The 16710-nt window shown below is 42.0% G+C and overlaps 1 protein-coding gene across 4 annotated transcripts in view; it reads left to right on the forward strand.

Moving 5' to 3' along the window:
- EIF2B3 (eukaryotic translation initiation factor 2B subunit gamma) overlaps positions 1-16710 on the forward strand; it is a 119038-nt gene that overhangs the window by 99763 nt on the left and 2565 nt on the right. For all 4 annotated transcript variants that reach the window (XR_014790574.1, XM_084852653.1, XM_084852655.1 and 1 more), the window contains one exon: positions 8839-8942. Coding sequence is in view for 3 of the 4 variants with exons in the window: in XM_084852653.1 (XP_084708779.1) it covers positions 8839-8942 (104 nt within the window). In the remaining variant the exon portion in view is untranslated. The remainder of the gene's footprint in view (positions 1-8838; positions 8943-16710) is intronic.

Raw genomic sequence — 16710 nt, forward strand, 5'->3', positions numbered from 1 at the left:
TTATTGGCAGGAAGACTAGCAAGGTCAATGAGCAATTTTTAAGTTCTGGAAATGAGTCAGATCCACAAATGTCCAGGGGTGGATCACTTTAACCCATTCTTCATCTGTCTAGAGGTTAAACCTCCCTGTGATTCATGCCCTGCCAAAGTAGCTAAAGGCAACATCTTAAATAGTCTCAAGCCCCAATATACAGATCAGCAGATTCTAAGCTTGTGTAAAATAAAGTGTATATCCTGCTGCATATTTCTGCCTGCTAATACATTTTGTGAGCTCCATGGTTGCAATGACAGCCATGAGGTCAATCCAGTCCTGACAAGGAACCCTTGATACAGATGTTGAAGTCTCGCAGAGCCCTATGTCTAGGGATCTCAACACCAGCTTTGAGACAGGTCAGCCAGGAATCTGTTAGGAAGCAGAGTATTCTGTATACCAGCCTTCCCCCAACCTGGTGCTCTCTAGCTGTTTTTTTACTTCAACTGCCATCAGCCCAAGTCCAGTGGTCAGGAATGCTGGGAGTTGTAGTCCACCCGGCTGGGGGAAGGCTGCTCTACACCTACAAGATTTCTAGGTTGCCCCAAGTTCCAAATGTGAACGACACACAATCTGGACTGGCAATCATTTCGCATAGGATACCTTTGAGGATAAAATCAAGAGGATAAAATTTTGACAAATTAGGGTTAATCAGAGTTCCCAGTTCCCTTTCTCAGACAAATATTTCACCACATACCCAGCCACACCAATTTGGACCAGTATATGCATCCCTGAAAAGTCCAACCAGGGCTGGTTAGTATATATATGCCAGGTTGGCAACATCACCCAGTACCAAATAATGCATGGCAGCTGCTTCATGAGCCACTGATCTGGCATTAAAAAGCACCAGATAAAAGAGTTGATGTGTTGTGCTTCTCCATGTCCCCAGACTGGCTGCAAGGCAAGTGTTTGTCATCCATACCTTCCTTGGTAGGTGGGTCAAGGGCCAGGGCTGTGCTTGAGGTCTTGACCTCAGTCATCTAAGCTCCTTTTCCTCCATGGCTGTTCATTACTTTAATCATTGAGTCCTAAATAATTAGTGGGTAGCCTGTAATTATGGGCTGTGTTTTGGATTTCTGCAGACTGTTCCTTATGTGCTGAACACTGCAGATTTTGGTCTCCCTCCCTTGCCATTCCCCACTCTTCCACAGTATGTTTGATTTCATTCATTTGTGTTTTCTGGGGCTAAAGAGAATAGAAGACCACATTTCCTTGGCACTCTCATTACCTTAGGTGGTGGAGGCTTTGCTTCCCCCCCCCCCCTGCTTTAAGTATAGGGTTAACTTCCCTCAACACGCTTGATTTATAGACAGATAGCAAGCTTTGAAAGTCAGCAGTCCTGGCACTGTGTAAATCAGCCTTCCTTATTTATAGTTTCAACAGGAAAAGGAATTATTTCCCAATTCTTTACATTTCTTTCTGAAGCAATCGACCACCCTGTCCTTTGATTTAAAGCTGTGTAGCTTTACCACAAAAAGGGGGTGGAGGAGAGAGAATGAGGCCTGGGATTGCTCTGCTATAAAAACTCCAGATTGTATGTTCTTGGACATTGCCTTTAAAACAGCTTCCTTTAAGCCCACACAAGAAATGGCCTGTGTCTTTGGCTTCCTTCCCCCCCTTCTCCTTCAAACAATCTCTGACCTCTTAGAAAAATAAATAAAAGATAAAGCAGGGCTTGGAATGCTGCAGAATGAGTATACATTTTATTCTCTGTTGTTTTCTGCTGGGATTAGTTGTTTACAATGGCGGTATGGGGGAGGGGAAGGGCGGGTTGCAGCCTTACTGAAATTAGAAGCATTTTGGAGTCATCTTGTTAGGTGGTCTCTGCTTTAAAGACTCAGACCCTTGTAATCTACCCCCTCCCCATATGCCTTCTTGGTCATCACTCCTCTATGAGCCCTCTCTTTAAAAAAACAACACAAAAAAAGTCTCTCAAACCCTCTTTTGCTTTATCACACCTGGACAATACATTAACATATCTTAGCATCTGTTGGCTGTGCCTGTGTTAGTACCAGGAAACTGGGTCAAATCCCCTCCTTTCCTCCTAGTACAGGAAGAGACCAACTCAGCTATTTGGCTTTCGCTCAGTTTCAAGCAAATTCAGGTTGTAATTTCAGTCCTAAGTCAAATTCTTGGTAGTGCTCCTCAGTGTTATTGTTGTAAATCATTTCATTATTAAAAATAAAAAAACACTGCCAAAATTGCTTTACAAAAAATGAATGCAAATTTTACTACTGAACTGAAAAAACCCTATACTTAGGCTTACAAAATTCAATAAATGGATACCGTGTTTTCACAAAAGTTTCTGTTTGTTGGCTTCCTTCCTCAAATGTTACACTCTTTCAGTATACCGTACCTTGGCAATCCATTCTTTTATTGTTGAGTTTTGCTCTATGCCCATTTTTGGCAACTACAGTCTTAGCTACTATTAATAAATGATAGATCAGTAAGTAATCATCTCTCACCATTCCATCCAGTAAAGTGAATGGGCTGTGCACAGTGGGATTGCCCTTCCTCTCCTCCGCAGTACATCCCTGCACTCCTTCAAATCTGCTCCGAAGGGTCCCCCAACCCTCTGAAGCAAATTTGGGGACACGGGGGGGGGGGGGCTGCAGGGGGAGGGGGAATCTATTCCACCAGTGGTATCTGTACCACCAGAAGCTGGGACTTTATTATCTGAGGGTTCATCCCCTCCAACTACTAGGTAAAGCTACCCAATTTGGCTTCAGTTCACACACACACACACACACACACACACACACACCCAGAAGAGCATCTAAAATTATTTCCTGCTTTGTTAATTTCTCTCAATGGTCCATGGGTAAAAGGAGCCCATGTGCTTCACCCAGGATGGAAAGCACTTCTGAGAACAGCTGGATTTTATATTTTCAAAAATGTAGGATCCAACATTTCCTTTCTTCATCCGAGCAGCCTTAGGGGCAGCAGCAGATTCTTCCTATAACCATTGCATGACCTGCAGCCTAATTTGAGTGCAAACCCTTCCTCCTCACCCTCCCTCCATCTTGGGACTTTGAACATGCAGACAATGTGACTTAACCATTAAGGGGGTGGGGTTGTCTCCTATCCCCTGCTTTTTATAACATCTTGCCTGATGAAGAGATCTGGAGATCTCACAAGCTTGCATATTTTTGTGATCTTTTGGTTGGCCTAATAAAGATATTAAACTAATATGGATTTTGGAACGCAATATGTTGTAAGGTCAGGAAACATCCATTACATATATAAAATAGCACAGAGTAGGTCACATCTCCAGCATTTATTAAAATATTTATCATATATTTTATTCCATTTTTTGCAGGTCGAATACCAAGCATAAACTATTTTTCTGTGCCTCTTTTATATATTAATGCTAACAGAATTCTCCAAAGTTTTAATAAGGATTTTATCCCAGATACTGTAACAGTTTTCCAAGCATTTTTTCCCATCTCATTTTAAAATTAGTTCCGTACTGGTAATTTGCAGATAACAATTGACAATAGATTCTAAATAACACATCTTTAGACTCTTTGCAATTAAAAACTAATTTTTCAAAATCAGTTAATGTGGTTCTCATTTTTCCCCCATTATTTTTTAACTCGGATCATCTCTGAGATGAAAATACTAGAACCAGTGGATGTTTTTTCCATTAGTTTTTTTAATGAATCATACCAAAAGTCATAAAGTGGTCATGAGAAAATGCATCCTGAAATCTTACCATTCCATGTTTTATCCATATGGAAGCTCTAGATGTGATTTTAAAGTGTTAATTAAAATATGTGGACACAGATGCATGTGGATGAAAATACTCTTATCCCATACTTCTAATGTTGAAAATATAAATTGATAAAAGTAAGACACAAGCTGAACCTAGAGAGCCCCTTGCACGAGGAGAAGGTATTTCTAGGTGGGGGTGGGGTGGGGGAGTATTCTCCAGTTTCTGATAATGCCCACTGCAGCCCACTGCAGCCCCACTGCACCTCATTCCATGCCATTCCAGAGATTCCCAGCCCTCAGGCATGGCTTTAGGGGCAGGGGCTGCAGGAAAGAGGAAGAGATGGGAAAGCTCCCTTGTGTAAGTGGAACTCTACTTTGTGTTTCTCTGGATCCAACTATTTCTTCTCTACCATTTATCCAGATACACAAACCCCATGGTACAATATAAAATAAGACAGTTAAAAGATCCCATCCAAATCAGGGTAAATCAGTTAATGAGCTCTTTTAACTGTGTTATTTTATGTTGTACCATGGGGCTTGTCCATCACAATTGAGCCTTCTGTTGTAATTTATCTAGATCTTCCTTAATCTTATTAACCAAAGAGCTCATCCTCATTACTTTCCAAAAATAAACCATGAGATATCTTACAGTATTTTCAGCCCAAGAAATATTATTCCGTTTTGTTTTTTTCTTGATTTATATTAAAATCTAATAACGATGTTTACTTTTATTGTTCTTACAATCTAACTTGGCTGTAGTTCTCAAACAAAACTTTATGTGCAGAGTTTATTGGACATAAAGTTTTAACATAACATTATTAGTGGTAGGTGGCAGTATTGCAACTGAAACTCTCCCCATGACCTGAGTTCGATCCCAGCAGAAGCTGGGTCCCAGGTAGCCGGCTCAGGTTGACTCAGCCTTCTATCCTTCCGAGGTCGGTAAAATGAATACCCAGCTTGCTGGGGGAAAGGTAGTCATGACTGGGGAAGGCAATGGCAAACCACCCTGCTACAGTCTGCCATGAAAACGCCAGTGAAAGCAGCGTCCCTCTAGGAGTCAGCAATGACTCAGTGCTTGCACAGGAGGAACCTTTCCTTTTCCTATTAGTATAGAGCAACCTTCCCCAACCTGGTACTCTCCAGATGAGTTGGACTACTATTCCCATCATCCCCACCCAGCACTGTAGTCCAGCCTATCTGGCGGTCTCCAGGTTGAAGAAGTCTACAGAGCCTAATTTGGGGTTCATATTGGCCAATCTGTATATTCTTAAATTTGTTGTGACTATCTCCTCAGATGTTAAGACTGGAAGACATCCACTTTCACCATGCTGAAAACTGTAAAACTGTCCGTTTTTGAACAATCTGTTTCTCACTAGAAACCACTCTTTTCCACATACAGGTAGCTACTATCAAAGCTGTTACAAGGGCTAATCAAAGTTAATATTTGTAATTTTATAAGGATCCAGTGCTCAAAACTGGAATTTGGGCTGCCATGAACCAAGATGCTTACCATATAAGAAAATAAGCCTTTTTGTAACTCTTTACACTGGATTGCAGGGAGGGGACAGAAAGGAGGTTGAAATTATAAACACAAAATTCTTCTGCTGGCAGCCTGGATGGTTTGATTTTTAAAATGCGCACAAAAAAGCATTTGCAAGTAATTTCCAAATGGCTGTATTACATCTGTCAGTGAGTGGAAGGAACACCCACAAAATGTGTTTTACTTCTTCAATTTGTTTTCCACTCCTGTGGTAAAAGCTAGCCAAACTGCTCTATTGTGTGGTAGGGCCGTAGTGGGAGCCTAGAATTATCAATGTGTGCTTGAAATCCTGCAAATATAGATTGAATTCTAAAACGTTTCCAGCCCTGGTATGCTGTTGTTATCCTGGAGCCAGCAAATCCGTTACCCTAGTTTTGCTGGCATCTGGCATGCAAAATGAGATTTCTGCTCTTTCACTGATTCTTCCAACCTAACAAATGTTGTGTGCAATAGGATTTGTTATCCCAATAAGACCAAACAGGAGCAGTATCACTTTATACCTTTATGACTGGCCAGCTAAAAGTAACAAAACATTGATCTAGCTTTTGAGTTTCGTAGAACTCTTCCTTAGGCTTAGTGTTAAAAATGAAAAAGAAAAAAGTGATGGAGGAAAGGCTGTCTGAGGGCAAGTTACAAGCCCTGCCTATAATGTGTTATAGTCTTTAAATATGCAATCCTATGCCTGTTTAGACAGAAAAAACGTCCTACAACTCCCAACATCTCTCCAACCTGCCATGCTGGCTAGGGCATGCTGGAAATTGTAGGACATCTTTCTGTCTAAACATGCATAGGATTGTGCCCTAATAAGATGATTCCAGGAGCTGTTTGCAGACTAATTCGCATAGTTTATAACAGTGTGGTGGTATAAAGAACAATTCAGCAGTTACTTTAGGTATCCCCTAAAATCAGAACCTCTGTGGCCTTGGGTGCTTTCAGACAAGGCGTTTATGGTACCATCTCACTGTCTCATCTATGGAATTTTATGGAGGGACCAGACAACAACGTCTACAACTTGTAACCCTCCCATGTTTTCCCACTGCTTCTTCCGTCTTTCTCTTACTGCAGAAAATCCATTAAGAAAAGACAGAATAGCTGCACAATGCCTTATAATTAGTAGCACTGACAAATGACCAATAAAAGAGGGAGAGTGCTGGTACTTCCATGACATTTGTATTGGAGCCAAGATACTGAGAATCTTTCAGGATAAGTCCCTTATAAGGCTTGGGAAGTTATTGTTTTGTAATTCTCTATAATAACAAAGCAGGGGTATCCTGGAGAGGCTGCACCCCAGATAGGAGTGGTTTGGGCGGTGGGGCGTACATGTGTATGTGTGTTGTTTTTAAACTTCCATATGAGCACTAGGGAAAAAATCTTGCAGCACCCTGGGTTTCCGGTGTGAAAACCAAAGGATCCTAGACACTTTAAAAAAATCCTGCTGCCTATGTGGGAGAGTGGTCAGTCTTCATACTATCATTGCTATGCAGTAAATGGAACTGTTGGAAAGGAAGCAGCTGTATCAGTGCAGCAGGAATAGGAAGCAATGGGAGAGAGCTGTCTATACAGCCTTCTCCCCCTATTAACATCTCAATAAGAGGCCTTGCCAAGGCAACCTGAGTTAGATGACTCCATCATGCATAACTCTGCAGCCTTCCTGTGTGAGAGGGGAGGCAGTTGGGCTTGGAGCAAGGAGAGTCTTGCCTGTTCAAAATGTCTCCCTTTTCATACTCTAGTCCTGCTCCTCTCTGAACCCTATGATGTCTTAGAGAGGGAGTTAAATTCTTTTCAACAGGAGGATTGTCAACTCAGCTTTGACTGCAGAAGCTCAGTTTCTGATTGTGTGACTGAGATGGGAGTCTGTCTCCTTAGCAACCCAGGGCATTATGATTGTATCCCTGCGAATTTTCATTAAGTCCAGTCAAGGTCTGTGTCTTGATATTTGAAGCCCTCTATATGTCATTAGCTTTACAGAGGACGACTTGCCTGCCTTGACAGCAGTGTTCCCCTGGAACAATGACAGTGGCAACCAATAGGGGGAGGACTTTCCCAGGGTCTAAGTCTGCCCTGTGTTCTCTTCCAAAATAGTTGGGACTGTGGTGTGAAACATTTAGAGCTCCAACTTTTGTCAGCAGTAAGCTGGAAAAATAAAAATGAAAAACTGTTAACTTTACATTTCAAGTGACGTTGGCAGTTTCTGCAACTAGAAATCACTAAATATCCTACATTCGCACAAGCAAAAGTTTTCTCAAATTCTTCCCAGTTGCAAAATCTGACTTTTTTCACCATGTTGGAATTTGATGCCAAAAACTAGGCAATGAAAAGAAATCTAGCCTTGTGGCTCATTGTGAAAGGGCCAATGGAAAGGGCTGGTGAGTTGTATACAAATCCAACCAGTTGGAAGCCACCTATAAACACTTTATGGTTGCTGAGTTGCTGTGTCCAGATTTCAAGTCTCTGGTTTCTGAGGACCAGTCTCTGGTCCATGAGGACTAGAAACGCAAGATCATGCCCTAGATATTGTGCTATGTGATGAAATAATATCTGTGCAAATAGCTGGATGCCTGAGGTTTAGTTTTTCTATTCTACATTCACAAGCAAAAACCTATTTTCTTATGCATTTGGTATATGTGTAAGAAGGAAATCAAATTCAACAACAGTAAATTCTTCTAGTATGGGATACGCTAATTCTCTTGACTTGCTTTGATGGTGGATTCTCATAAGACAGAGGAATAGTGCTATTTGTGTGTATGATCTTGAGAAAACTGGTATTAGGAACCTGAGATTGTTTCTTTGTCCTCTGCCACTGTGTAAACCATGGCTCCAAAAAAAAATCCTTTTGGAAAGACTGTTTGCAGGAGAATCTACCTTTTACTGTTTTCAGTGTCCTTGTTATCCTAGCAAACAGTGTGCAAGGTTGCTCCAATTGGGAATCCCTGAACCAGAGAGCATTCCAGGCTTTATTTCCTTGCCTTTTGTTGGTTTAACATAGCAGAGTATTTGTGTGTGCATGAATACAAAGTCAGTGGCAATATTTACCCTAATACAAAAGGGTGGGGGGAGCTCTGCAAGGCAGTAGAAGCTGCAAATAGAAAAGCATCCTGGATGTGAAAGGTGGCAACTGTCTTGTCTTTGTCCTTTTGTTTGCTTCCTTTGTGACATCTGGCAGTGGAGCTCTGTCATAGCAACTAAGCACCCGGCTGGGAAAGGAGAGGGCTAGAATCTGAAGAAAGGCAGTTTGCTCGGAGGAAGCTGCCTTATACCAGGGCCAGCGTTTGTCCATCTAGCCCAGTATTGTCTACTCTGACTAGCAGCAGCTCTCCAGAGTCTCAGGCAGAGGGTTTTTCATACCACCTTCTCCCAGACCCCGTTTTTAAATGGAGATTGAACCTTCTACATGCAAACCATGTGCTCTGCCACTGAGCTATGGTTCCTTCCCCTACCACCACCATTCTCTGACATCCCTGCCTGCAGTGGTGGTGGTTGGGTCAAATAGTCACTCCTTTGCTTGACCTAATTTCCAACTGCATTTTAAATCTTCATTTATGTTTATATTACAGGTGCAGCCTGCAGAATTGTGTTGTGTGTCATAATGCAGTAATAGAGAAAGGAGCTGACATCAAGGACTGTTTGATCGGAAACAGCCAGCACCTAGAACCCAAATGTAAGTGGAAGAATGGTCTTTTAATGTAAGCAGTGGTAGCTAAAAGAGCTGGTTTCCTAATCCATCACCATTTCCAGGATTTATCTTTTCTCAAGCAGGGCAAAAAAAAAAAAAAAAGCAAATGAGCAAATACTTAAAGTATCTGTGGACTTAATATGGCACTGTGGTAGTAAAAGCAACATCTTGAAATTGGGGTTGTTTAGGATCCTGCCTCAAATAAAGACAGTAGCAAAAGTCCCATTGGCCCTGTTCTGGATAAGCCCTGCCCTTAAAAAGGATGGCCACACTTAGGTCGTACATAAAGTTTTATGTAGCACAAGGAGTTGCTAGCTAACTGCCTTCTGTCAGATCAGCACTGCACCAGCCAAACTAGATATGATTTGGTGGCCTGACTATTTGGAGGTATACAGCCAAGTGGGGAGATTAGACTGGGTCAGATTTCTGGAGAGTGGTTATCTGTATATGCACCACCTGATCCGTGTCTTATTGCATATCTGCTGTTTGGTTCCTGACTACCCATGGCACCAACTTAAACCAATAATTTCAGTTATGTGACAGTGCCTGCTAACATATGGGTGCATGTGGGTTTGTAAAATGAGCTTGTGCTCAGAGGATATCCAGTCTGGTATGTTGTGCAGTGCCCCCGTAGTCTTTGAAAGTGCTGCCAGTAGACATTGCAGAGACCAACATGCTGCCTTGTGCCTGGATCCAAGAAGCACACACTGGAATCCTGGCGGAGCACAGGCATGCAAAACATAAAGTAGCCCCCAACAGCCTTGTTTTAAGTATGAAGTAGATAGAAGCTGTTCACTACAGTTCAAGGAGTTACTACTACAGTCTTGGCAACTGAATCGGTGAGCCCAGCCTTGTCAAAGTCTGTCTTAACTATCTTCTCTTAACTCAGAGCTTCAAAATCAGTATCTAAGGGGGATTTGACAGCTTCTTTGCTTTGGGTGTGGTGTTGTGATGAAAGCATTGCTTTAAATGGTTTGGTTGTGTTGGATATGGCTGGCTTGCCCTTTTTTTTCTTATCAAGTTGTGTCATTTGTAGGTCTTAACTGTCTCTAATGGAAATGCTGGCTAGATTTGTGTATACACTGTGTATTACCCTAGTTGCAGAAGAATTTGCACTCTATTTTATAATTTACTTTGAACACTAATGCATTTTAGTTGTTTCTGTTTCTGTTGGTTGTTTCTGTTGTTGTTGTTGTTAGACATATTTCTAAATCGCCCCTCTACCCACTGGGGGCTCAAGGCAATATACAAAATTCAGATTTAGTTCTGATGGATATGAACAGGCACCATGCAGGCTTTTTGATAATGACTGCTTCTTCTCTTAGGGATGTTTAAGCCACCATATCCTCAAAGGTTTGAGGTGGATAACATTTTAAAGTAATATGTAGCAAATCTTCTAGGTTCTGCCAATAAAAGACTCTCCTGCTCATCCCTGGTCCCAGATGCTCAAGCTTGGACTTCGTTGGGTTGCTGGAGCATGGGACTTCCAAAGTAGGGAGCAGCCCCTAAGAACACCTCTCTATGTTCCTTCACTGTTTGCTTTGATATTCCTGTACTTCAGTCAGATGCAGCACTACTTGCCACCGTCATCTGGAACTATTTTCACACCCCTTTAGAGTGCAGTTTGTTTCCACTACTCCATCCATGGAAGGGAAATCAAGAGTAGTCTAATCTTGCCTAATTCATTCACAGAAATCTTTCTGGTTTAGCATATTCCTGAAGGACACTAATTCAGGAAAATACACACCTAACATCCTAACTTGTTCAAATGAAAATTATTCTTACAGCTAGAGAGGCAATTTCTACTCTCCACTTTCAGTCTATTCTGCTATAAATTGGAACCATAGGGCAGTATCCCAACAGGGTGCAACTGCTAATGTAAATTACGTTACGCTAGCATAAACTATTCTAGCGCTACACCAATAGTGTTAGTTGTCATGCCAGTTTGCCAGGGAAATCGGTAAACCAGCTAATTGCTTTGGCATTGTGCTAGCGTAATTTACGCTAGCACAACGTAATTTACGTTAGTGGTTGCACCCCGTTGAATGCTGCCCATCATTTTGTATTTTGTTGTTTTCCACTATAGTAGCAGATAGTGGTTCTCCCTTTTTATTTTCCCATCCGTATTGAACATTTGCCTGCTTCTTTATTTTCCCTTCATCTTTCTTTCCTGAGAAACTGTGCTTCTTAAATAGCATGTTAGGCCTCCCACATGTGGCAACAGCAGTTTTTATTAGAGGAGACTCGAGCTCGTCCCGGACTCTACTGCCACCCTAGATATATCTTAATTTGGCTATGGTGAGAATCTCAACCCCTTGTGTTGATTTTCAGCACTGGAGATCAATTGGACAAACCATATGTTCTCCCACGTACACACAGGGGGTTTCTTTTTTTTTTCTCTGACACCTTAAAGTGTACTGTACACCCAGTGCTTATTGCCTTGACTCTAAGCCAAGAACGGAAGTGAATGTTGCAAACTGTGAACCCTGCTTTCAGTTCTTTTTAAAGTTGGAGAGACTTAATGACTGAACAACAATTAGGGGACTGTTCTCTTGACTGTCCTCTTGACTTGGTGAGAACTATGATGACAACTTCTGAGAATATCTGCTGTAGAAGTCTAGAGTTCCTATAGCCATCTTCACATGTCACGTGTTCTGAGAACTTTATTATTTTTGTGGGCCTTCATTGTGTTTGTTTCTATTTGTTTACATTCTTAATGACCAGAACTGGACAATATACTCCTGCTGAAGCCTAGGAGTAGTACTAGTACTAATACTAGTAGTTCCTAGTAGTGCAGTACTATTGCTTCTCTGTCTTGTGTACAGTGCTTCATGAAATCTGAAATTGTGCCTTGTTGGCACTACAGACTCTCATTCACATTCAGATCCATATTTCTGAGCCTTCAGATTCTTCTCTGTGATGCTACAGCACTTGCTTCCTTCAGAAAGCCATGTAGGGCTTTCAAGAGGAACAGCTAAGGATATAGTTTGCTGTTGCCCATTTTGACATGCTGTTTGTTATGGTTTGTAAGTCAAACAATTTGTAATAGCCAAGATCGTTAGGTAAATGATATCCAAGAGTTGCAAATGTTCTGCTTTCCCATGCCCATACAATATATGGTCAGTTTTACAGCCTGCCTAGGTGATTTGCTGTAGCCAATACCTGGTAATAGCCTTATAGTCCAACTTTACTTTCTGCAATAGAAACCATACCAAGGCTCTTGTCACCTGGGGTTTTAAAAATGTGTCTCTCTTCTTCTGTAGTAATAATCATACTTTTGTAGAGAGGTTAAAAGACATCAGACTTTGAATACAGAGGTCAATCCTGGACTAAAATCCACCACAACAGGAAACTGCTCTGTGTGGCCTGAGGTTCTCTGTAAACAGTCCATGTGAGTCAGAGACCTTGTTGTTAGCTGTCCAAATCACCACATGACATTTGTGTAATAGCAGCTATGCATCTGGAAGGCCTTGGAAATTTAACTCTAGGGACTTGGCTGTGCATATGCAGCCTACACTGGCATCAGTACATGGGTGGCTCTGCAATAATATAAGAATCATATTGCAAGAGACTGCAGTACCTGTTCATCACCTGTTCTTGCTTCTTCCCCCTCCTGCTCAGGCATTGGCTGGGGAGCCCTTCAAAAGCATCGGTCACATATGAATCTAAAAATACTAACAATTAGATTTGTGCTTTTCAAAAGCACCAGCCCTTGTGCTATTTAGTGACTGCGTAACACTACATCACAAGCAAACCCTTTCTTTTCTCTGTGAACTCAATTGCAAAGAGTGACTGGCCAGGCTTGATGAAAGCTCTTTAGCTCAATTGTAGATGCCCATGAAAAGGCAAAATAATACAGGATTATGTGAGCTGGAAATTATTATTTTACAACGAATTTTTTAAAAATATAAGGTGTCTCTTGGAATATTATAGAAGATTCTTGTTAATTCAAGAAGGCAGTTGGTTGTTTAACTCCAGGACAGTTTGCTGACAATAAAAAAGGAATTTTGTGAGTGAATGTCTTGGGGAACAAAGTACTTTGTCTTGAATATTCATTTGTCTTCTACTTCTTGATACCACTGAGATTTATTATTTATTTTTAAAATGTATGCCCTGTTTTTCTGCCAAGCAGCATTCAAAGTGGCTTACTATAATACAAATAGTACAAAAAAGCATAAAATCACATTGAAATACAACAGTTACTACTGTTTATAATAGTGATATACTTAAAACAATGACAGCATATTAAAGTCAACAGCCACAAAAAGGTTTTTCAGTGATTGTTTAAAAACATCAAGTGAATAGGTTTGTTGGATCTTACTAGGGAAGGAATTCCATAACGTTGGTGCCACTGCTGAAAAGCCGATTCTAGTAGATGAAACTCCTACAACTAATTAGCATTGGAAGCTAAATAACCAACTCTGTTGTTGTTGTTCAGTCGTACAGTCGTGTCCGACTCTTCATGACCCCATGGACCATAGCATGCCAGGCCTTCCTGTCCTGCGCTCTCTCCCGGAGCGTGCTCAAGTCCATATTCATTGCATCAGTGATGCTATCTAGCCATCTCATCCTCTGCCATCCCCTTCTCCTTTTGCCTTCAGTCTTTCCCAGCATCAGGGTCTTTTCCAGAGAGTTTTCTCTTCGCATTAGGTGGCCAAAATATTTGAGCTTCAGCTTCAGTATCTGTCCTTCCAATGAGCACTCAGGGTTGATTTCCTTTAGGATGGACTGATTTGACCTCCTTGCAGTCCAGGGGACTCATAAGAGTCTTCTCCAAACCAACTCTGTAGAAAATTTTAATTCCTGAGTAAGCACATAAATAGAGAGACATTCCCTAAGGTATTCCAGACCCAAGACATTTTGGGCTCTAAGGGTCTAAACCAGCACTTCTGATTTAGCCTGGAAACAAATTCGCCATCAGTGAAGATAATAAAAAATCAGCATTATATACCTGGCAACTTGCTTAAACTAAGAGTTGAGCTACAGCATTCTGTCAGTTGAAGGGCAGACCTATTATATAGCAAATTTGCAGTGGCCCTGTTGAAGAGTTATCATGGCATGTATGTCAGTGGCTAAAACCTTTACCTTCAGATAGAGGTCAATCAGCCAAAGCTGAAAGAAGTCACGCTGGCCATGGCTGTCCTCTAGCTGTTCAAAAGCAATGCCATGTCCAGTTGCACACCCTATAGTCTGCAAGCCTTCTCTTTTAAGGGGGAGCATTTCATCAAAAGTAGTAGGCATCTTCCCCCATATCCAGATCAGCAGACCTACAGTCAGCATCACCATCTTGTCTGGATTTGTTTATTCACCCTCAGCCCAGCCCAGCCCTGACCTCAGGCAGATTTTCACAGAGAAGACTGCTACACCTTATATAAAGGGAAAGGAGAAAATTCCAGGAGTTCATGTGGTTCACGATTCAAATGACCCATAAGGAGGTCTTCATCTTGATTTTAGAAAACCTGTCCATTAGACATTGTTCTGTCAACTGCACACAACTAAAATGGAAATTTGTGTTTCTCCAGAGTTGGATACTTAGGCAATTACAAAAAAACCCTTCCATGTTCCACACAGTGACTTCAAGGTTCAGGAACAAAGTTCTTTGAAAGTAATGGGATTTTTAGATTCTCCTTGGCAGTTCCTTACATCTTAACAATAGGGGTCTTAGAACACTCCAGTTCGAAATTTCCAGCCAATTTCTAACCACAGCCCTGCATCCTTCTTGCCTTAATGCAGAAATTGGGTTCCTGCTGTTTCCCAACAGCCTCCAGTCTCTGGGCAGCCATGACAGTCCACAGAGCCAGAAACAATTTTCAAAGTGAGCCCCTGTATTGCTGTTCAGGGACAGTGTGTAATGCTCAATAGAGGAGGGCAGGGTTCCATCCAGTCCTTGTAAAGCTATTGGAAAACATGACCTTATTCAACCTGCATTTGTATCCTCTGCACAGGCGGCACAGGCTTGCTGCTACACCCAAGTCAAGCTGCTGCACTTTAAAAACCTTTTATGGCTGGAATTGAGACTACATCCCCCCCCCCCCCTGCAATTCATCAAACTGGGTCCTACTTCACATTCTATCAATAAGGGAGGAGGGCCTTTATAGTGGTTGCCCCAAAGTTGTGGAATTATCTTCCATTGGTCTAAGTGCATGGGAGCTGGGCCAACAAGTAGCTCTCCTCCAGGATCTTGGGCATGGTTCACCTTAATTATTCCTTTCCTCTGTGATCGTTGTAGCATATGGCTGTTTTGTCAGAGGCTTAGAAGGATGCTAAATTCAGGTTTTTGAGGCAGAGCTGGTGGTTTCCTGCCAGAGTTGGATCCATGGATGCTCCATTCCTCTAGATAGCTGTGGAAGTTGATTTCTGTTTTGCGCCTCATTGCCTTGTCCTACCAAAGTATTAGAATGTTTGCTCTCCAGCCCAGACCCCAAACACTATGCATGAAGACAGTGATATAAGTTTGGTGGATACAATTTAATCTTGGTTCAGCAAATCTCTCTTCTGAGTAGGAATATCCTAGTCCCACAACAAAGGGGTTGTTGTCCAGGCAGGTTACTCTTTCTAGTAAAAGAGTTTCTGTTGTTTCTAGTTATTTGTTAATGGGTCACTTGGTGGTTGCAACAATATGGCTTATCTGAAGAGGTCTGTTAACTACTACCTCTGACTCACCCCATCTCAGTAAGTGCATCTGCCAGCTAATGAAGCCTCATCTCTACGTGGAGCATTGCATCCAGGGAGCTGCTGTTGCTCCTGAGAGGTGAGTGTTGACAGCTGTACAACTCCATTAGCCACCTTAGGCTTGTGGACCTTCAGTGAGGGGCCAGCTCTGAATTGTCCAAATAAAGCCTGAGAGAATAGAGCAAGCATTTGCCAGAAGTTCCCATTCGCCCTACCAACACAAACAAGCCAGCCACACCACCTGTTTCTCTTCTCTGTCACCACACAGAACTTCCAGAGTGACCCTACCTCATGACCTCTTGTTGCAGCTGCTCTTCGCATCCAGAAACCTTTGGGTATCCCCTCTATTTCATCTAATACCCAGTCAGCCAATAGAGTAAGAATACTTGCTCTTTGCACTGGCTCACACCATCATGTGCGCACACGCGTGCCTGTGCTCATTTCTGCGTTTCAGCCTGACTTCTGTTCCTTTTTTTAAATGGTGGTGGTGGCTGTTAGTATTAAAACCATCTCCACTTTTTAAGGAGTGCTCATACACAGCAGAGTCTTTCAGCACTGGTATATAATAGAGCAGTAATTCTGTGCCAGGGACTGTTTTCTATTTTATTTTAAAGGATTTATAAAACAGTGTATGTAATTGAGTGAGTAAACTGAACGTTTTCTGGAGCCCCTGAGGGCTGGAACGTCGTGGTGGTCTTGGGCTTTGGCCCTCGCCGTTCTCTCTTCTCTTCCCACACACCCTTCTGCTCCTCCTCCTCCTTTAACAGCTTAGCTTTGCCACCACCAGCAGCAATCTGTCTGGGCCTAATTGAGCAAACAACAAGGAGATGCTTTCATATTCCCCCTGAAGGCAGAGCTCTCTAGGAGAGACGCTGCCAGGAAATATCTGCTGTCCAGTAGAGGAAAGCACTTTGTCATTAATGTCCATGGTACCATGGTAGAGTTTTGCTGGGACTGAGTCATTTCTGTCCCCATGTTTATTCAAATTACAGTTTATTTGGAATAGAAGGTCATCAGCCTTCTAGATCCCAAGCTTTCTATGAGGTACTCTCACCCTGCATTTTTCCAAGGAGCTTGCTTT

The sequence above is a fragment of the Heloderma suspectum genome, chromosome 4 (assembly GCF_057233095.1).
Source record: "Heloderma suspectum isolate Gila_16-S chromosome 4, 16-S_ref, whole genome shotgun sequence".
Taxonomy (NCBI): Eukaryota; Metazoa; Chordata; class Lepidosauria; order Squamata; family Helodermatidae; genus Heloderma; species Heloderma suspectum.